The following is an 18044-nucleotide window of genomic DNA, read 5'->3' as shown; positions in this document are numbered from 1 at the left end:
TGCCAGGTGACTCTGGGCCAACAATCCCCTTCTGCGGGGTTCCCTGTGTGTGAAAACGTGGGTGCTGACAAGACACCATTATGGTAGCATCCACTTTGTCTCCTGGAGTGGCCTGGTCTCCGAGGTTCATTTGGGCAGGAAGTCTCGGTGTCCAGCAGTGGCTCATGTCCCCTCCCCCTCATCCCCACGCAGGACAAGGCGGTTGGCAATTCCATAGCCGAATGCCATGGTGTCCACCCAGCTCTGTTCCCGCTGCCCTGGTTCTTGTCCCTTCTGCTGCAGCATCCTCTGAACTGGTTCCCCTGCCCCCCCAAATCTTCCTTCCAACACCAGGTCAGAGGGAAACAGTCTGAACTGCAAGTCTGAGCCTGACCCCCCAGTCCATGCTGAACCCACCACACTGCCTCTGGCCTCTGCAACTTTGCATGTGTGTTTCGTGTTTCTCCCACCACTGGGGACTCATATTCCAGAAATACGTGCATAGAGAAACAAAGAAAACATGCGCAGAGATATGGCAGCAAAAAAAAGCACGGGGTATGGGGTATGCGGCCTCCGGGCCTTTATGCCCACTGGCTTTCCCTCCTGGAATGCCCTTGGCTCCGTCCTCAGCAAACCCAGTTTGATAATGTCTCCTCCCTCCTCCTTTGTGTCCCACCAACCCATGGTGAAGCTTTGACACATGGCATCAATCATTCCAGATAACCGTGGCCAGCTGACACGTCCATCTTCCCCGCAGGGCTGGGGCTCCTAGGGGACAGGCCCCTGGGTTTGCCTCCATGCTCCCCGGGAGGGCCCGATGCACAGTAGGAGCTTAGTGTGCTGAGTAAACCAATGGATCCTGAACGTTAAGGCCTGAGAAACTTCATTTGCTGAGAGCCTCTCTGAGCAGGGTCTGTGCTAGGAGCTTTGGTCCTCACAGCACCCCGAGGGCTGCCATGATCCGTTGAGCAGATGACTATGGAAGGCAGGCTTCCTTCCGTGGTGGGCAACAGCATGTTGGGGTGGGTGCCAGTGCAGCCCTAGGCCTGTCCCTGGTCCCTTGTGGGACAGATGTTGATGGCTGTAGCTCCCTGGCTGGGGCCCTGGAGGCTGGCCAGGCAGCCTTGGCTGGGCTCTTGCCTCTGGCCAGGCCCCCCCGTCTCACCTCCGTTCCTCGGGCTACTGCCCGTTCTGGGGAGTGGTGACCCAGGGCCATGGGAGGCCCTGTGCATACACACAGGCCAGATGTACCCTGACAGGCTGTGGGCTAGCCCTTGGCCTGCTGAGAGGGAGAGGCCTACCCAACAGCCTTTGCTTTCTCCTGCCTGGCTCTCTACCATAGAGACCCCCAGGCTTTCCTCCATGGAGACGGGCAGCCTCCCTGAGCGGTGACAGTGACAGTGAGCGGGAGGGACCTGCTCTGGGGGATGGGCTGAAGGTGGAGAAAGAGTCCAGAGTGAGCTCAGGTGTGCACACCAATCCTTTCCCACCCATCTCCTTACTCTTCTGTGCCCCGCCCCACCGCCCCCCCCAGCCTTTTCTCTGGAGTCCCTGAGGTTTGCCCCACCCTCCCAAGTCAATCAGGGCAACTCCTAGAGGAGATGCCTCTTTGTAAGGGCACTTTCTGGGTCAGCGAATCCTTCATCTCCTGAGGAGGGCAGCCCCTCAGCCCTAGAGGGTCTGAAGGGATGTGGATGTTGGAGGAGCAGAAGGACTGTGGCCCGGTTCAGCCGCGTTTTGAATCTCATGTCATTTAGCGTGTCCACCGTGTGCGGGTGCATGTGCGTGTGCACGCATGCACAAGGACGAGACACAGAGCCGGGCACTATGCACTTTCTGTTCTCCAGGAGCCGTTGCTCCGGTCCAGTCTGGTCACCCCCATTTATTTAAGAAAATCCGACACAGTGGTGGGTAGAACCCAAGAGAGAAGTGGCGGTGGGCTGAGAGGGGTAGGGGAGACGCCCGGCTCCCTGCTGCCTTTGCCCGTCCCAAGGTCCTCCACAGCATCCCCTCGTACCCTCTCCCCCTCCCACCAGATTCCACTTCCTGGGGGGATGGGTGGCTGCCCCTGCAAAGAGGAAGGAGTGGTCAGCAGAGCAGGAGGGGCAGGGCTAAGGCGCAGTGTTGACCTCGCTCTGGGCTCAGCAGGGAGACCCGGCCTCCCTGGGCCGCCCAGACCACAGTGCTGGGGTGTGGCTTACTAGGGGCGGGCCCAGGGCTCCTCCCCATTTAGGCCCCTGCCCATAGCTGGTGGGGACAGAGGAGGGAGTCCTGAGATCTCAGGAAGGTGCCCGGCTTGGCCCAAGACTCCTCTGTAGGGTCAGCTCCCAGGTCCTGGGAAGGGGCTGGGGAGCACCTGGAAGCCAGCAGATGCTACAAGTGTCCCCCCATCCTCCCGATATTTTGTCCACAGCAAGATCCTTGGCAGGGCAGGCAGCCGCCGCCTCCCCCCCAGCAGGACAGAAATCCCTGAATAGTGGTTTGAGAAAAGTCTTTGTGCAGCTTGTGACACAAGACCCCCCAAAGCCCCCCCACACAGGGGGAAGACAGGGGACATGGGGGGCAGGGGCACAGTGTGGGCCCGCCTCACCCCAAGCTTGGCCTCCATGCCTCACTTTTGGGGCAGGGGGTTGTCTAAGATGGGAGGAGGTCTGGAAAGTGTAGAACAAGGGCTGGGATTGCTTTCCTCCTAGCAAGCTCCTGAGGAAGGAGCCCTCCACCTTCGGTGGCAGAATCGGGTACGGGGTGAAGTGGCGGGAAGGACCATGTGGGGTAGGCGGCTGCCCAGCACAGAGCAAAGCTGCAGGGGCAGGGAGTACAAAATCCACTTCAGCCGCCCTGCATCGGTGTGAGCATGGCTCCCAGCCGTGGCCCACACAGAGCCCAACCCCTGGGCGGACTGCGCCTCTATGCCATCTCTTTGATTCTGCGCATGTAATTGTGCAGGTCTGGGGGCGCAGTGGGCCGCGTGGTGCCCGCCACGTCCGGGCAGCCCCAACCCAGGTCTTCTTCGTCCTCCTCCTCCTCGCCAGCGGGCACCGAGTCATAGCCAAGCTCCTCCGTGGGCAGCGTGGTGAAGGTGGTAAACTTGACCCGCTTGCGCTTGGAGGTGGGCGAGCTGGCAGCGTCCTCAGCCTGGTCCCGGGCCGAGCCCCCCGAGGAGCCGTCGCCCCGCCCGTGCACCTGGCTCTGCACGCTGGTCTGCGAGCTGCCGCTGCTGGGGTGGTCACCGTGGCAGCAGGCGGGCACGGTCTCCAGCGGGTTGCCTGCGGGCGGGGACAGCTCCCCCTGCACCCGCAGCGGCTGCCCGTTGCCCAGGAACACCCAGTGGTGAGAGTGGTCCATGCTGGTCTGGCCCTCGGGCGGGATGCGCTTGTGTTGGTAGCGCAGCACGAAGACGATGCAGTTGATGAGGAAGACGAGGATGGCGAGGCAGAAGACGCCCAGCAGCGCATACATGCCGATCTCCAGGTCCGTCAGCCCACGCGGCATCTGCAGGAAGCCGGTGGGCAGCGGCAGGAAGTCTTCCGTGGGCGGCACGGTGGGGCTGGCGGTGCCCGGGCCCGGGGCCTCGGCTGCCGGCACTGCCGTGCCCGGTGGGCCGGCTCCCCGGGCCTCGTCCTCGCCCCCACCGGGGCCCGGCTGGCTGGGCCCTGGGTAGTCATAAGTGGGGTCCTCCTCATCCCGCCCAAAGTGTACCCGCAGACCCACAGGGGTCGTGGCCAGCACACTCTTGCGCTTGGTTTTCTGGCAGCTCTCGGCGATGGTGAGCTCGGCACGCAGCAGTTCCCCTGCCCCCTCAGCCTCCGCCACCACCAGCGGGAAGGCCCGGTCCTGGGTCACTGTGGCCACCCGCTCGTCCAGGCTGCTCACCAGCAGCCCGTAGTCCCGGGTGCTGTAGAGGGAGAGGGGGGCGGTGGTGCCATCACTGTAGGAGAGCCAGAGGCTCAGAAGGGCTTCCTGGAGGAAGAGGAGGAGGAGGAGGAGAAGGGGACAGGAGTCAGAGAGCTAGTCCTGGCTGGCTTCACCGCTAGGTGCTGAGCAGATGCCAAGCTCTATGAGGACAGGGACTGCGGTACTCTGGCTCCCGGATGTATTCCCGGCACTGCAACCATGCCTGGCAAGTGGCAGGTGCTTAGGAACAATTGTGGGAGCAGGAAGTCCTCCTCTGGAGGTTGTGGGCAGGTAAGGGGTATGTTATGGCCTCATATTGCCCTAAGAATTTCCTTGTCCACTCATCCTTCTCCCCTTGATGAGCTGAACGTATGTTCTGCCTTGGGTCTACCTCGAGTCCCTTTTGCTGCAGGAGGAACCCCGTATCTCCATGCCTGACTTGGGATCATCCCCATTAGACATGTGGAGATTGAGAACACATACCCCACCCCAGCCTTCTCCTCTGTTAAAACATTCTGAGAATTGCCTTCCCTACAGATGAGGAAGCAGGGCCCTAAGAGAAGGGATTGGCCTGTGGTCATGGAGCAAGTTAGGGGCAGGGGGACTCCTGGCTCAGTGCTCAACACCTGCCTTCTTGCTCCCTGTGCTCCTGCCTGTCACCTTTCCACCTCTGTCTTGTGCCCCGGCGTGTGGGGCTGCAGCTGGGGCTCCAGAGATGGGGGGGTAATTCCTAGGGGTGGAGGCGGCCAGACTCCCTGTGCAGATGGCAGGAGAATGGGGTGAGCCAGGTGTATTGGGCACCAAGGGTAGGCAGAGCTTCCATTAAAGCCTGAATTTGGGGGACTGATGGCACAAGGACAGACTGGAGTTTCCTTCTTCCTTCCACACCCCCAAGCCCCCAGTTTGGTAGGCTGGGCATCCGGTTACCTGCTTGAGGAAGCTGAGGGTCTGCTGGGCGGCTGTGGTGGCCAGGATGGTGTGGCTGCTCCCTGGGCTGGGCCGCAGGGAGAGGGCAAGGCTGGCCACCACCTGGGCCTGTAGTTGTGTGATGCTGACCTTCTCCTCCGTCACTGTTAGCAGCGTCTCCCCAAGCACAGACTCCGTCAGTGGGGACACCACCTGAGGCAGAGTGGGGCAGGGGTGAGCGAAGGCCAGGAAAGCAGCACCCCCCAGGATTCCCAGCCACGGAGGAGTCCCAGTGCTGCTGGAAGAGAGGCCCGGAGTGCAGGGCCGGGTGGAGGGGTGGGGGTGGGGGGTGGCAGGCTGGGAGGCTGGACTCTTAGGCTCTGCCTTAGGGCTGCAGCTGGAAATCAGGGTCCAGGGGCTCACAGGAGCCAAGCAGGAACACAGATGAGAAGAGGTGGGCAGAATTTAAGGTAAACAATAGCCCCACACAGTGATGAATAGCAATTGATGTTTGGCCTCAATGAGAGACAAAAGGGAGTGGTGGGGACTGTGACAAATAGGAGAACTTGTGCTCATGGGGGGGGCGGGGCACCAGTATTGACTCTAGCCAGTTACTGCCAGGTAGGAATGTAGGCCCAGGGTTGCCAGATTCATATTTTGTAAAACCAGAAGTCTAGATTTTTAAAAATGAGAGAGCTGCCAATTGTTTCAATGTTGGATCAGTTGCTTTACAGATAAATACATCTGCAGACAGATTCTAGCCAATGGGTCACACTATTCACCATCTCTTAGAGGGATGATTTCTACCCAGGCACCCAGATGTAGAGGAGGAGGGTCAGCTTTGAGTTCCTAGGTCCCTGAATTCCCTTTCCTGAGCCCCCTCCTCTCACCCACACCTGCTCTCTGGGACCACACCGAGCCATACAGGGTTGGTAAAAGTCGACCGGGCTTGCAGGGAGATCCTTTGCCAAGCGGAAGTGAAAGGAGCTTACCTCTGATGGTGGGGTTTCAGGCGGGGGGGTGGGGGCGGGCTGAGGGGCAGAAAGTGTGTTTTGGGGGACTGCTGGGGTTGATCCCAGAGGCCGAGGCCCTAGAAACCCTGTCCCAGGGACGTCTGTGTTCTCTGCCCACGCAGTGCCCCTGTGCCTACCTTGAAGGGGGTAGTGCCCGGCTCCAGGCCCGCCAGCGTGCTGCTGTCCACCATGCGTGCCACTCGGGGGTCCCCCACCCGCATGAAGTCGCTGACCAGGTCGGTGACCTCCACCAGCCAGTCCGGGCCCAGCATGGGGACCACCTGGTCAGCGCCCTCGGACGACGTCGTGTGGAACTGGGTGAAGACCTGCAGGGTGGCGTGCTGGTACTGCAGGGTGCAGCCTCGACTGGCGCTCTGCCGCCGCTCCTCCTCGTCCTCGTCCTCGTCCTCGCTCTCCCGGGCCGACCTGGGGTGGGGAGGCCGGGGCTCAGGGCTCCCCGCTTGCCCCTGACCTGCACAAGTCACCTCCCTCACCCGTGTGGGCTGCAGGCTCCTCCCCGCCTCCTATGGGTGGGCACTGGGCACACGGCAGCCTCCCCCCCAGCCCCATTCCTTCTGTCTCCGACCAGCTTAGAGCCAGGAGTCCCCAGCCTTTTCGCTCCTAGAAAGGGGCCTTCTTGCCCCCCCACCCGCACCCCTTGGCCCTCTCGGCCTCTGTGGGGCTTCACCGATGCCTGACAATAGCTGGGGTCCGATCCTGACAAGCGCGGTCTCTTTTTCAGCGCTAAGCCGGCGCCTGGCCCTGTTCTCCACTCTAAACTGGAGTGAAGGCATTCCTTGTTCAGAGGGCCAGACCGCTTGGCTGGGGGGTGCCCTTGCAGCTGGGGGCGAGCAGAACTTGGAAGTGATGCACTTGGATATTTGGCTGAGGAGATTTCCAGGCACCGCGTGGAATGTGTGGCCTGGTTCCTCTTGCTGCTTATAGGAAAACCCAAGAGGAGAGAGGTAAACTGAGGGAAGCACCAATAAGCAAAAGGGAGCCAGGACTGGATGATTCGGGAAATTCAGCCTATCCAGGTTGCCGAAGATGCTAAAACCAGGAGATCCGCGGTCAGGAGAGCATGCTCTGGAAAGAGCGAGCCAAGGACACAGCTCGTGCTTTGCTACTGCTGTGGATGGATCAAACAACTACAATATCCATTTACAGGGGGCTCTTTTACCTGGGTTAACCCATCCTCACAACCACGCTGAGGTGTCAACGTGCCCATTTGCAGATGAAGAAACGGGGCGCACAGAGACATTGTGTAAGTAGTCCAAGGTTGCCCAGCTAGTAAACAGCAGTCAGGATTTAAACCCAGCCTGTCTCCCTTCAGAGTTCACTACACCCTTGTGACTCAAAGCTGGCCCAGGAGCTGGGCCCAGGGCAGAATCACAGGCCCCCTCCCAGACCCACGGGATCAGAATGTGCACTTTAATAGGCTCCTCGGGAGCTCATGTGCACCTTCAAATTTGAGAGGCTCTGATCCACACGGTCTGGCTTTTCCTCATCTCTGTAGAATTGAACCGAGCCCAGCTATCCCTTGGCCACCGGCTTCTCCCCCAGCCCAGCCCCTCCCCTGTTAGTTGCCCGCCCCTCTTCCTCCCTCTGCCCTGCCGGCTCCCCTCTCCAGCAGCAGAGTGAGGGGCGAGTGGAGTGCATGCCCCAGAGATGCACACTCAGGTGCGTGAGGTCCCCCTCAGCAAGGGAGCCTGGTGTGAGTCACTGTATGCCTGGGCTGATGCACTCACGAGTGTGCCCCTGGTGTGCACAGGCTGAGGTACACGTATATAGGTGTATGTGCTTCTGTGTTGTGTGTCTGCTCCATTTTGTCTGTGGCCTGGCTACTCTCTCATCCTGTCTTCCCAGCCAACTCCTTTCTACTCATTCTTTAAGACTTAGCCAAGAGTCACCTATTCCAGGAAGCCTGCCTTGACTTGTCCTAAAGGAAGAGGCGGTTCTCTCCTTTGCGTCACCTGATTCCCCGCACAGAGGGCTTCCTGTGTCTACTGTGTCCTGTGGCACGTACAGGACGGTCTCCCTGATAGACCCAGAGCTTGGCTGGGTCAGGCACTGGCCACACTCACCCCATGTCTCAAGCACCCATCAGTGTCTGGCACACAGTAGCTGCTCAATAAAAGTTTGTTGATTGCCCAACCGACCTGCAGCCTGTGTACACCTAGGGTCTTACACACATATGTGGATCAGACCATGGGCCAGGGCTGTGTCCACCTGTGAGTATGCCGAGTATCCACTGTGTGTGGAAGGCTGTACCTCCGGTCAGGGAGGATGGGTACCCTCCAGCCCTTCACTTGGCTGAGGCGTGCGTCCGAGAGTTCGATGTGCAGGGGCAGCTTGGGGACCCAGACTGTCATTTCCAGGGGGGCACTGAGGATGTCATAGCGGAAGGTGACCCTGGCATTCATGGACCCGCGCGACTCCTTTCCGCTCACAAACACGTAGTCGCAGCTGCTGGATACCTGGGGAGGGGGAAGGAGGTTGGTTGGCATGGCTTGCCCTACAGGGCCTCCTGTGGGCTGAAAGAGAGGAGCGGGGGTGGGCGGGAGGCACCAGATTTATTTCCCTTGGGAGGTGTCAGCTTTGGGTGTCCCTGTTCCCATTATTTCTTCACAGATCATCTCTCAGCGCTTCTATGGGAGGTGTTTGCTCCCTGGCAAGGAGCCACCATGCACCTGACTACAGGAGACTGTTTCTGATGAGGCAGACCACACCTCAGAGGAGCCTTCAGGCTGAGGGGCCCCTGGGCTGGTGCTCTGGCAAAGGTGTCTTTGGTGGCAGCCTCCACAGTACAGAGGGGCATGTCTGAACCCATGATTCCTCCACGGCCCATCTGGCCCTGCGGCCGCAGGAAAATAAACAGCTGGCTCATTTCAGGTGCGGGGATGGTTCTAGCCAGGGGTGGAGGTGGGGATGGGGAGAGGAAAAATTAGGACAGACAGGTGGATGGCTGCTACCAGTGGGTGCAGCTTTTACAAATGCATGCCCACCAGGACCCCAACTCATATTCCTAGAGGTTCCTTGGATGACCACGCACCTGCCGAACACATCTCGGGGAACACCTGTGGCAGTACTCAGGACAGATGTAGGTGGGTGTGCATACGTCAAGTGTGACCAGTATGTACCTGGCACACTCTGGAGTGAATCTCATGTGCAATGCATTGAGGTGTTCCTGCTAGTACACCCCCATGGGTGCACACCCTCGCATTTGGGGAGGGTCTAATCATGCGGCTGGTGGGCTCGACATTCCGAAGGCTCTGGTGGGGGGCAGGGAGGGTGCCAGCACGGTGGCTCATTTCTGATGAGCCCCTGGCTATTCCTAAACTCCTGCTAGCTCCCTTAACCATCTCGGATGGGGGTGGTAGGACGTGGGAGAGCAGCCCCGCCAGAAATGCTCATTTCCCACTTCAGAAGGCAGAGAATTCCATCTGAAGGCTGGTAAATTCCATTCGGAGTGTTTGCAAACTCCATAAAGAACCTGAGCGTATTTCATTGAGAGTGGAAACAAATTCCATTTAGAATCTTTGTGAATTCCCTTTGGTATCTAAGCAGTCAAGACTTTGTTCTGGTCCACTTTGAGGCTGGAGGCGGGGAGTGGGGGAGTCTGGGGGGCAGAGGCAGATGCTGGATGAGGGCCTTTGAAAGCAGGTCCATTTTTTTTTCCTGTCCCAGCCTGCCAGCCCTGGAAAGCCCCACAGGCCTGGGCAAGGCTTCTACTCTGCAGGGGATGGGGGTGTGGCACCAAGCCATCTGCTCTGGCTCACCTGGGGGGCATTCTTCCTGGGGGGGGGGATGAGGTGAGGCTCCAGCTCCCCAGACCTGAGGGATCTGGGGCAGAGTGTGGAGAGAGAGAGTGCACACACCCCAGGCTAGCCCCAGTTAGCCTGAGGGAGAAGGACACCCACGGCCCACTCCTCCTGCTCTCCTTCAGGCTGAGCTATTTACAGGCTCAGGGAACAGACTCCCTTGTCTGATCATCTGATTTGGGCACCGGCTAGAAGCTGGCCTGATGAACAGCTCACCCACCACACTGACACCAGGATTGCCACTCCCCTGCGTCACTGTCTGTCCCACTGCCTGAGACGGCTGTCCGAAGGGGCAAATCTGAAGGCCCTCCTGGGGAGGTGGCAAACTGGGTCATTTGAGTCAGATGGCTGTCCTGTTTGTTGGGCTGTGAGGACCTGGGGCCCAGAGTGGGTCTCTGGCGAGGGAGCTGTGGGAGGGGCCCACAGGAGTTGGAGGATTTGGGGTGTGTGTGCCTTGAGTGGGTCCTTCCTTACACAACCTTCACTCCTGGCCTAACTTCTTACACAACCTTCACTCCATGCTTCTGGGGCTTCCGCTCTGAGCTGAATCTCCTCCATTTGGGCACCAGCACCTGGGTTCAGGGCGTCAGGGTGTGTCCTTGAGTCCCCCCCCCCCACCCAGTTGCCTTGCCCAGTGTCTGTCCAGGCAGGGGCTCAATCATCACTTGCTGCACTGGATTGAGCTCAGGCTATCAACACTGCCTTCTCCCCTCTGCCTGCCAAATGGTGTCTTTCATATTCCTGCAGGAAGCCCTCCAGGACCAGTAGTACCCGGGGCTTTTCCTCACCCCCACCAGCCACGGATGCCTGAAGCTATTCCCACTGGTACCTCCCCACCCACCACGTTTCTCCTCCTTTTGCCTGCAACAGGAAGCTGCCTGGGATGCCAATTCCCCTCTGGCTTGGAGTTCCACTCCCCCTGAAGGTCTGAGGCCTTCTTCCCAGGGTTCCCACCTCCAGGAAGCCCACCTTGATGATGTCCTCATTGTCAGATTCGCATTCCACCAAGGCAGAGACATCTAGGACGAGGCCAGTCACCTCGATGGCGATGACCTTGACCGGGATGGCCACTGTCCTGCCAGTCAGAATAGCCGTGTTGATGATCTCAGTGTCCTGCAGGAAGGGTGGGGCTCTGCTGAGTGGGGACACTTGTGGTCCTCTGCTCTCCCAGGACACGCCAGCCAAGGCCCAGGCACCTGGCTGCCCTACTCCTCAGATGCTCAGCCTTCCCCTGGGGACATCTGCACACATGTGCGGAGAGGTGCAGCCGCTCAGTCTCAAGAGTCTTCTCAGACACTCTGCTCACTTGGCCTCCTGCAGTAGCCTTCTGGTCTACCTCAGCCCACCGCCAGGAAACAGTCCCCAGTGCCCCATCATCTTCTTTTGACACCTTACATGCTCCTCCGCACTCACGGAGTTGCATCCAACACATCTGCCCGGCCATTCCAGGCACCCTTGGGCTGTTTGCCGACGATCCCTCCAGCCTTACCACCCATGGCACCCTTCCCCCATCCACCGCGCCTTAGAACAAACTACTCACATTCCCATCACCACACCTTTGTCCGTGTGATCCCCTGTCTAGAGCACCCTCCTCACCGTCTCTGGTTGTATGAGCCCTTCCTTCCACATGTCCTTCAAAGCTCAACTGCACAGCCACCTCCTCCAGGAAGCCTCCCCTGAGTGGCTTCTCCATCGGTGACTTCTTCCACCTCTGTCCCCCTGAGCATCTGCTGTCCTACTCCAGCACGAGGCACAGAGCACCACCCACCTCCAGTGAGTGCGCGTGCACATACACACACACACACACCCCTACACTCACAGGCACACCTGGGTGCAGGAGGCACTCACACTCTCGGGCGCGGGCCCACATGTACACACACATCAATCCATATGCACGCTCAGCGGGGCACATGCCGGTCATGCGCACACACCCGCGACAGACGCACGCATCCACTGGCCAGTCACCGCCCCGCTCACCATGGCTAGGGGCAGGATTGCTTGGACATCCCGCTGGATGACTGTCAACTCAGTGACCGCCCGCTCCAGGTCAGGCTGGGCGCTGGGGCTGCGGTAGTCGATGTGCCACATGATCCTCCGCTTGACCGACTGGCTGGTGAAGTTCTCCATCTCAAAGTCCAGCTGCAGGATCTCCAGGGGCCCCTGGCCTTCCCTGCAGGGTTGGGGCAGGAAGCAGAGCCCAGGAGGAAGGGCTGGGAGCAGCCAGGAGCTCTGAAATCCCTGGTGGGACCCCCAGCCTGCCTGCTGGGGCCTTCTGAGCCACCTGAGGTGCCCCAGCCTGGACCTCAGAGTCCCCACCACCTGAGCGCCTGTCCTTCTGCCAGCCTGGCTTCCTCCATCAAGAATGCCCCCACCCCTTCAGGTGCTGTCCTCAGAGAGGACAGAGGTGCTTACCAGGGGGGCAGCGGGGTGCCCTGGGCCCAGGCCACATCCACGGTGGCTGTTGAGTGCTTTGCCCCCGTCAGCAGCTCCGAGGTCACGTGCCACTGACCACTCCGTGACTTGGTGCCCAGAAGGGTCACACCCTTCTTGGCCTTCACCCTGGGACAAAGTGGGAAGAAAGAGAGGGAGACGGTCAGCCTAGGTCCCAGTGGCTGCCCAGCTGGCCACTCCCCCCTAGGCTGGGGCTGGGAGTAGGGGGAGTAGGTGAGTAAATGACCTCAGTAAATTATCTTGGACTCAACGCTGGAGATGAACCTGGGGAATCTGGTATCATGTAGCTGAAACCTCCGACCCTCCGTGGAGGCTACAATTGCTTCTACCATATCTCTCTGCCAAGTTCTTATCAAATCTCTACTTGCATACCTCAGTGACAGGGGACTCACTACCGCACACATCCAATTCCATTCTCAGAAAGCCCCTAAAGACTAGAAATGCCTTTCCTATATTTAGCTGAAGTCTAACAGTCATGGGTTCTGCTGGGGCAAGAGAGAACAACTCTCCTTCGCCTCAATTGTATCAGTTCCTTGGACAGCAGGAGGGAAGCACGTGTTCCCTGAGTCTTCTTTTCTCCAGGCCTAAAATCTCTAGTTCCTCTAATTATTACTTTCTGCCATAGTTTCAAGTCAATCTTTGCAACTAGGGTTCAACCCTTGCAATCCTCCTCTGGACACTGAACACACAGGCGTTGTGGCCTCTACTAAATACTGATTAATACTGACTAAAGCAGAACTGTGACCTCCTTAATTCTACATGTTCTACTCCTATTAATGCAGCCCCAAATCTGTGATGAGTGATTTAAGTCATATTCACATTCAGGTATTAATCATTGGATCAGGTCTATCCCTTCCAGGAATATCTGAACTTTAAGGTGGTACACTCAGGAAAGAGGGCAATACTTAACTCAAAGAAGTCGGAGGTTAATGGTGATGTTTTGAGTCCTATGCATAATGTCTGGGGTGGGGGGAATATTTTGGTGGGGCCTTGATACGACTTAAGGTATTTCTGAATTTGTAAACTGTATCCCGTTCAGGGTGTAGAAAAGGCTGGGACTCCTGAAATGTTTTCTCCCATCTCCAGGATTGGGCAAATGTCCTGACACATGGACGAGACTCCTGCTCATCTTTGGCTCCCAGCCAATGGGCTGCTCTCTGATCTCCATTTCTTCTCTTTGGCCTTCGTCTCCTCATCTGTAAAATGGGAGAGTTGCGCCAGCTAACATCTCCGGGCCCTTCCAACTCCGTTCTATCATTTTGACACCTATGCTTGTGGGAACTGACATTTCTGTGAGCTACAGAGGTCGGGCAGAAATTTTTGTTGCCATCAAGCCGATGAGAACACAGGCTTAAGTAAATAAGATGTCTTCCTGAGGTTTCTCAAGCGATAAACGGAAGAGGTAGGATGAGGGTGCTGGCCAGGCAGGTGTGGGCACACCCCTAAAGGGAGCGAGCTATGCATTTGACCTCGGAAGGGAAGGCAGACCCCTCTACCCACAAGCCCCCTACCTGAGTGTGAAATGCTCCACACTGGCGCTGGAGGGAGAGGAGGAGTTGGGGGCCAGGTAGAGGAGGATGCTGAGCACCTCCCCAGGCTTGAGGGGCCGATCCGGCAGGCGGATCATCAGGTTGCTGTCCAGCCGGTGCTCCTGCAGGGTCCTCCTGGGGGGCGGGCGGAACAGGCTGATGCTCCCGATGCGCAGCAGGGGGTGCTGGGTGGGGCTCTCGGCGCGGGCAACCGGCCTCGGCCCCGCCCCCCGACGGGCGCCCCCGCAGCCCCCCGACGCGTCCGGGGGGTGGAGGGTGTAATAGAGCTCGGCCTGCTGACTCTCCCCCGCGGCCTCGGGGTCCAGCCCGTCCGGAGACTTGCGGCGGGCGGCGGGCGGCGCGGCGGGGGCGGGGGGCCCGAACCAGGCCAAGGGCAGCTCGGCCCGCACTAGGCAGGTGGCCAGGCCCCCGCTGAGGCGGCAGGAGCTCTTGACCTCCCGGGCGTCCCGGAAGGCGTGCAGGCGGACACAGGGCAGCCGCTCGGTGACGCCGAAGTCGTCCCAGTCGCGGCCGGCCACGTAGAACAGCACCTGGGCCACGGGCTGCGAGGCGGGCACGTGGGCGCGGACGATGAAGGCCCGCACCTTCCAGTTGACGGTCAGGCGCTCGGGGATGTCCAGGGTGCTGGACGGCTGCAGCAGCTCCCGGGCCACCACCTGGCTGGTGCTGAAGGGCCCTAGGGAGACGTTGAGGACGGGCAGCTCCTTGGTCTGGAACACGACGAAGGGCTCGGAGCGCTGCAGGGAGCCGTTGGCGACCGCAGGCGGCGGGGGCCGCGCGTCCCGCAGGAAGAAGGCCAGTCGCGTCCGCGACAGGTGGTAGCTGACCGGCAGCACTGGGCTGGCCTGCGGCCCTGGGGGGCTGGGGCTGGCCGGGTGGGAGCGGCCGGAGGCTGGGGACAGACAGAGGCAAGAGCCCGGAGGGGTCAGCAGAGGCTGTGCTGGGACCGCAGGGCACCCCAGCCTCCCACCCCACAGGGGGCATCAGCTCTGAGCCCGCCCTGTGCTGGCATGACAACTGTCCCCTCGCCATTGCCTCTTTTGCCCCAGTGTGGGGGTGGACCTAATACCACCGCAAAGCACTGTGAGGCTTTAGAGAGGTTTTATTCCTGGGCATCCTCATCTGAAAAATGAGGATAAAATGGGTTTCTGCCTCGTGAAGATTTACCAAGTAGTGTGTAGAAAGGGCTGAGGGCCGAGTGTGGCGTCGGGAAAGTTCGGACTCTTGCCGTTACAACCTGCTCAGCGCTCTGCAGGCATTAGTTTGCTTGATCCTCAGATGGATCCTCCCAGCTAGGTATTCTACCATCTCCCTGGATTCAATCCATTTTCTATCAATAATTTCTCTTTTTTGAGAGCCTATTCTTATATCTTACAAGTCAAGGTGAAGAGTGCTTAAGTAACTTACCCAAGTCACGTGAGGGACAGGGGCCAGAACGAAGATTCGAACCCAGGGCCACCTGACTCTCAAAGCCAAGCCCGTTCCTGTTCCAGCTGCCTCAGATGGGGCAGGGCCCTCAGATATCCCTTATTTCCCCCTACTCCCTGCCCCCATGTCACTATACATGCAGGGAATTTGACCCCAGTCTCCCAAACCCAACATGGGCCTTGGATCTGATGTCTCTGGTCCCCTCCCCACATCCATGCAGGACCCTGCCAAATTCTAGCAATTCCACCTGTTGACTCTGTAGTGTGTCCCGAGCTACCCCTGTCCTCCATCCCCAGAACCCTGCCCCAGTTCTGGCCTGGATCCTGTTGCTATGACAACGTAACATGGCATGACTGGGTCTCCCTTCTCCCCCTAACCGCCTCCCTGGCATATCCTCCCCTCCACAGCAGCAGAGTGATGTGTTTGCCCTGGACACAAATGGGACCTGGCTGGCCCCTCGCTGCCGGCTCAACTCCTGTTGGACACTGTCAAGGAATAGGAAGGAACAAGATGTGGGGGTTTGAGGTTTGAGAAGCAGTTCTGGATCTTTCCATGGACCCCCGAGTCACTTTCCTCACCTTTAAAAATCAGGGTAATAATAATAATGCTGATCTTGAAGGATGTGGTGCTGTCATTGTTCTGTTTTCGAGAATCAAGTAAGAAAACTCTCAATTGTGCAACACAATGCCCACATCTGTAAGTATTATGAAAGAATCTCTCCCTTCTGCTTACAAAACAAAATCCAAATTCACCTTGAGCCTGAGTGTGGCCCTCAGGGTCCTCTACAATGGGGTTTCAGGCTCCCCTTTCCCCAGGACTGCTCCCTCCAAGTCCCCGCTGCCAGCATAACTGGACAACTTCTGGCGTTAGCACTCGCTGATGCCACCTTATCTCCCCTCCTTTGCTCATGCTGTGCCCTCTGACTCAAATCCTCTTCTTTCCTAACTGTACACGTCCAGGTAGGAATCTTCCTCCGCGGGCCAGCTCCAATGCCACCTCCTCCATGAAGCCCTCCAGGATATGACCTCAATTCCTGGGATTTTCCTTCTCAGAGGGAACCTCTCATTCTGTCTTGTATGGAAGCTAGTTATCTGTGAGGCCGTTCACTGAGGAAGCCTTCAGCAAATCATGGCTGATTTATGCTGAGTGATTTGTGTGGACCTGTGTCCCAAGGAGGAGACTCCTAATCAACGCTATAGTGGTTACTTGCAGTTGATGAACATTTATCATTTTATCACCATCAATGAAACCTTGACAGTTCTACAAACCTTCATAGCCAATTCCTCATAAAGGCAATGAACTAAAAATTCCCAGCTCTGGAGACTCTTGTGGCTCTGGGTCTATGTCCTTTTTATTTATTTTTTTAAATCTGTGGTTTAATTTCCTCATTCAAAAAAAAAGGTATTTGGCTTGGTGCAGGGCATTGGCCCTTTGGGTCAGGTGATCTAAGAGGAGTGGCACCTGCTCTCATGTACCTACTTAGGGCTCTCTCTGAGTGGCCCTTAGGACCAGCTGGGGAGACCACCCATGGGGGTGCAGCCCACGCTCTGACCACCAGACTGCTTCTTCCATTCCCAGGAGAACTCTGTTCCTGGGCCACTTTCCCCCCTGGATGCTCTGCACCCTGCAAGGTACACCGGCTGCCAGTGGTGGGGTACAGGAGGGCAGCCAAGTTCAAGAGGAGGACAGGAAGATGTCTGGAGAGATGGGGAGAGCCTTCCTGGCTGGAATCCCCACCCCACAGTTACCCCAGGAGTCTCCGAGGTACCCCTGCCATCGGGGTCGGGGGGAGGCTGGCCCAAGTCACACATGTTGGGGTCCAGGGTAACAATCTGAGCCAGGGCACAAGGAACCAGCCAACTGCTTTGGAAGCAGCAGGAAGCAGGCAAAGATTTCAAGACTCAAGTTCAAGGTTTTCCCTGTGACACTCGCTGGCAAGTTACTTCCCACGTTGGGCCTTGGTTCCCACATCAGAAACTGAGTGACATTGGCTCCTTCACAGGGATGTTGCCTAAGAGGCCAAGGGGGAGGAGGGGGGGCACTGCTCTGTGTGGCAGGATGGCCAGGGCTGAGACGGGGAGGGCCACCGTGCTTGTCCCACTGGGCTTGGAGAAGGGCAGCTGCTGCAGCTGGAAGCACTCACTGCCCCCAAGCCGGGGTGCATAGGATGGGGCTGCCGAAATCATAACCACCGGCCCTGCCTTGCCTACCGTCCCCAGGACATCCCAGAGGCTGCTGAGTGGCGCTTAGTTCCCTCGGACTCTCTCACTGTCCCAACCCCACGGTGGGCCATCTGGACCCCTGGGAGGCCTAGTGGGGGCAGGAACCACCAGGTGGGCAGCAGATGGGGGCATGGAGGAAGGGACTGGACACCACCCCTCTGCCCTCGGTAGAGTTTTGTGGAATGAGTGGGGCTCTCGGAATGAGCTGCCCACCACTGACGGGGGTGCCGTGTGGGGTAAGAGTGCCTCCTCCTGCAGCAGAGGCGACTGGGTGGCCGCTCAGGGGGAGGGGTCCTGGCGCAGGGCCGGTAGCCTCGCAGATAAGGAATCTGAGTTTCTGAAAGGGGGAGTGACTTGTGTTAAGAAAACAGCTTGCTTTCAGAAAGGGGAGCCGGAAGAGACAGTCTTAGGGTGCTATGGCTTTTGTATTTACGTTGTCGTGACACACGACACCCCCTCCAGTCACCACCATGAGTCATTCTCTCCTCCCGGGCCCTGAGGCCTCCGCTGTGGGGGAGGCGAGTGTTTCTGAGATTGCAGCACTAACCCCTGTTCTCCTGTGTTCACTTACTCTGGAGCCTGAGTAAGGAGTTGCTGGACCTCTCTGGGCCTCGGTTTCCCCAGGGACGTGGGAGAGGCCCTGGAAGAGTTCTAGGGTGGCAGGGGCTAGAAGGGAGGAAGGTGAGACCTGCGGAGCTGTCGGCAGACAGGTCAGGTTTTCAGGGACGCTCTGTGGGAAGGTGTGTGCACGCTGGCCTGCATCTCAGCACGGAGCAGGGC

At 58.6% G+C, this 18044-nt stretch overlaps 1 protein-coding gene across 1 annotated transcript in view; it reads right to left on the bottom strand.

The window, feature by feature from the left end:
* Nucleotides 1–1860: 1860 nt before the first annotated feature.
* TMEM132E (transmembrane protein 132E) overlaps nt 1861–18044 on the bottom strand; it is a 54192-nt gene continuing 38008 nt past the window's right edge. The window contains exons 2-9 of the mRNA XM_064582120.1: nt 13576–14506; nt 12026–12172; nt 11591–11783; nt 10583–10726; nt 8064–8269; nt 5930–6218; nt 4801–4992; nt 1861–3939 (exon numbers count right to left, since the gene is read on the bottom strand). Coding sequence (XP_064438190.1) covers nt 2887–3939; nt 4801–4992; nt 5930–6218; nt 8064–8269; nt 10583–10726; nt 11591–11783; nt 12026–12172; nt 13576–14506 — 3155 coding nt within the window. The 3' untranslated portion in view covers nt 1861–2886. The remainder of the gene's footprint in view (nt 3940–4800; nt 4993–5929; nt 6219–8063; nt 8270–10582; nt 10727–11590; nt 11784–12025; nt 12173–13575; nt 14507–18044) is intronic.

Source organism: Mirounga angustirostris, unplaced genomic scaffold (assembly GCF_029215605.1).
Source record: "Mirounga angustirostris isolate CCGP_5_RB_7025 unplaced genomic scaffold, mMirAng1.0.hap1 SCAF_17, whole genome shotgun sequence".
Classification (NCBI taxonomy): Eukaryota; Metazoa; Chordata; class Mammalia; order Carnivora; family Phocidae; genus Mirounga; species Mirounga angustirostris.
This window is presented reverse-complemented; position numbering and strand designations above follow the sequence as displayed.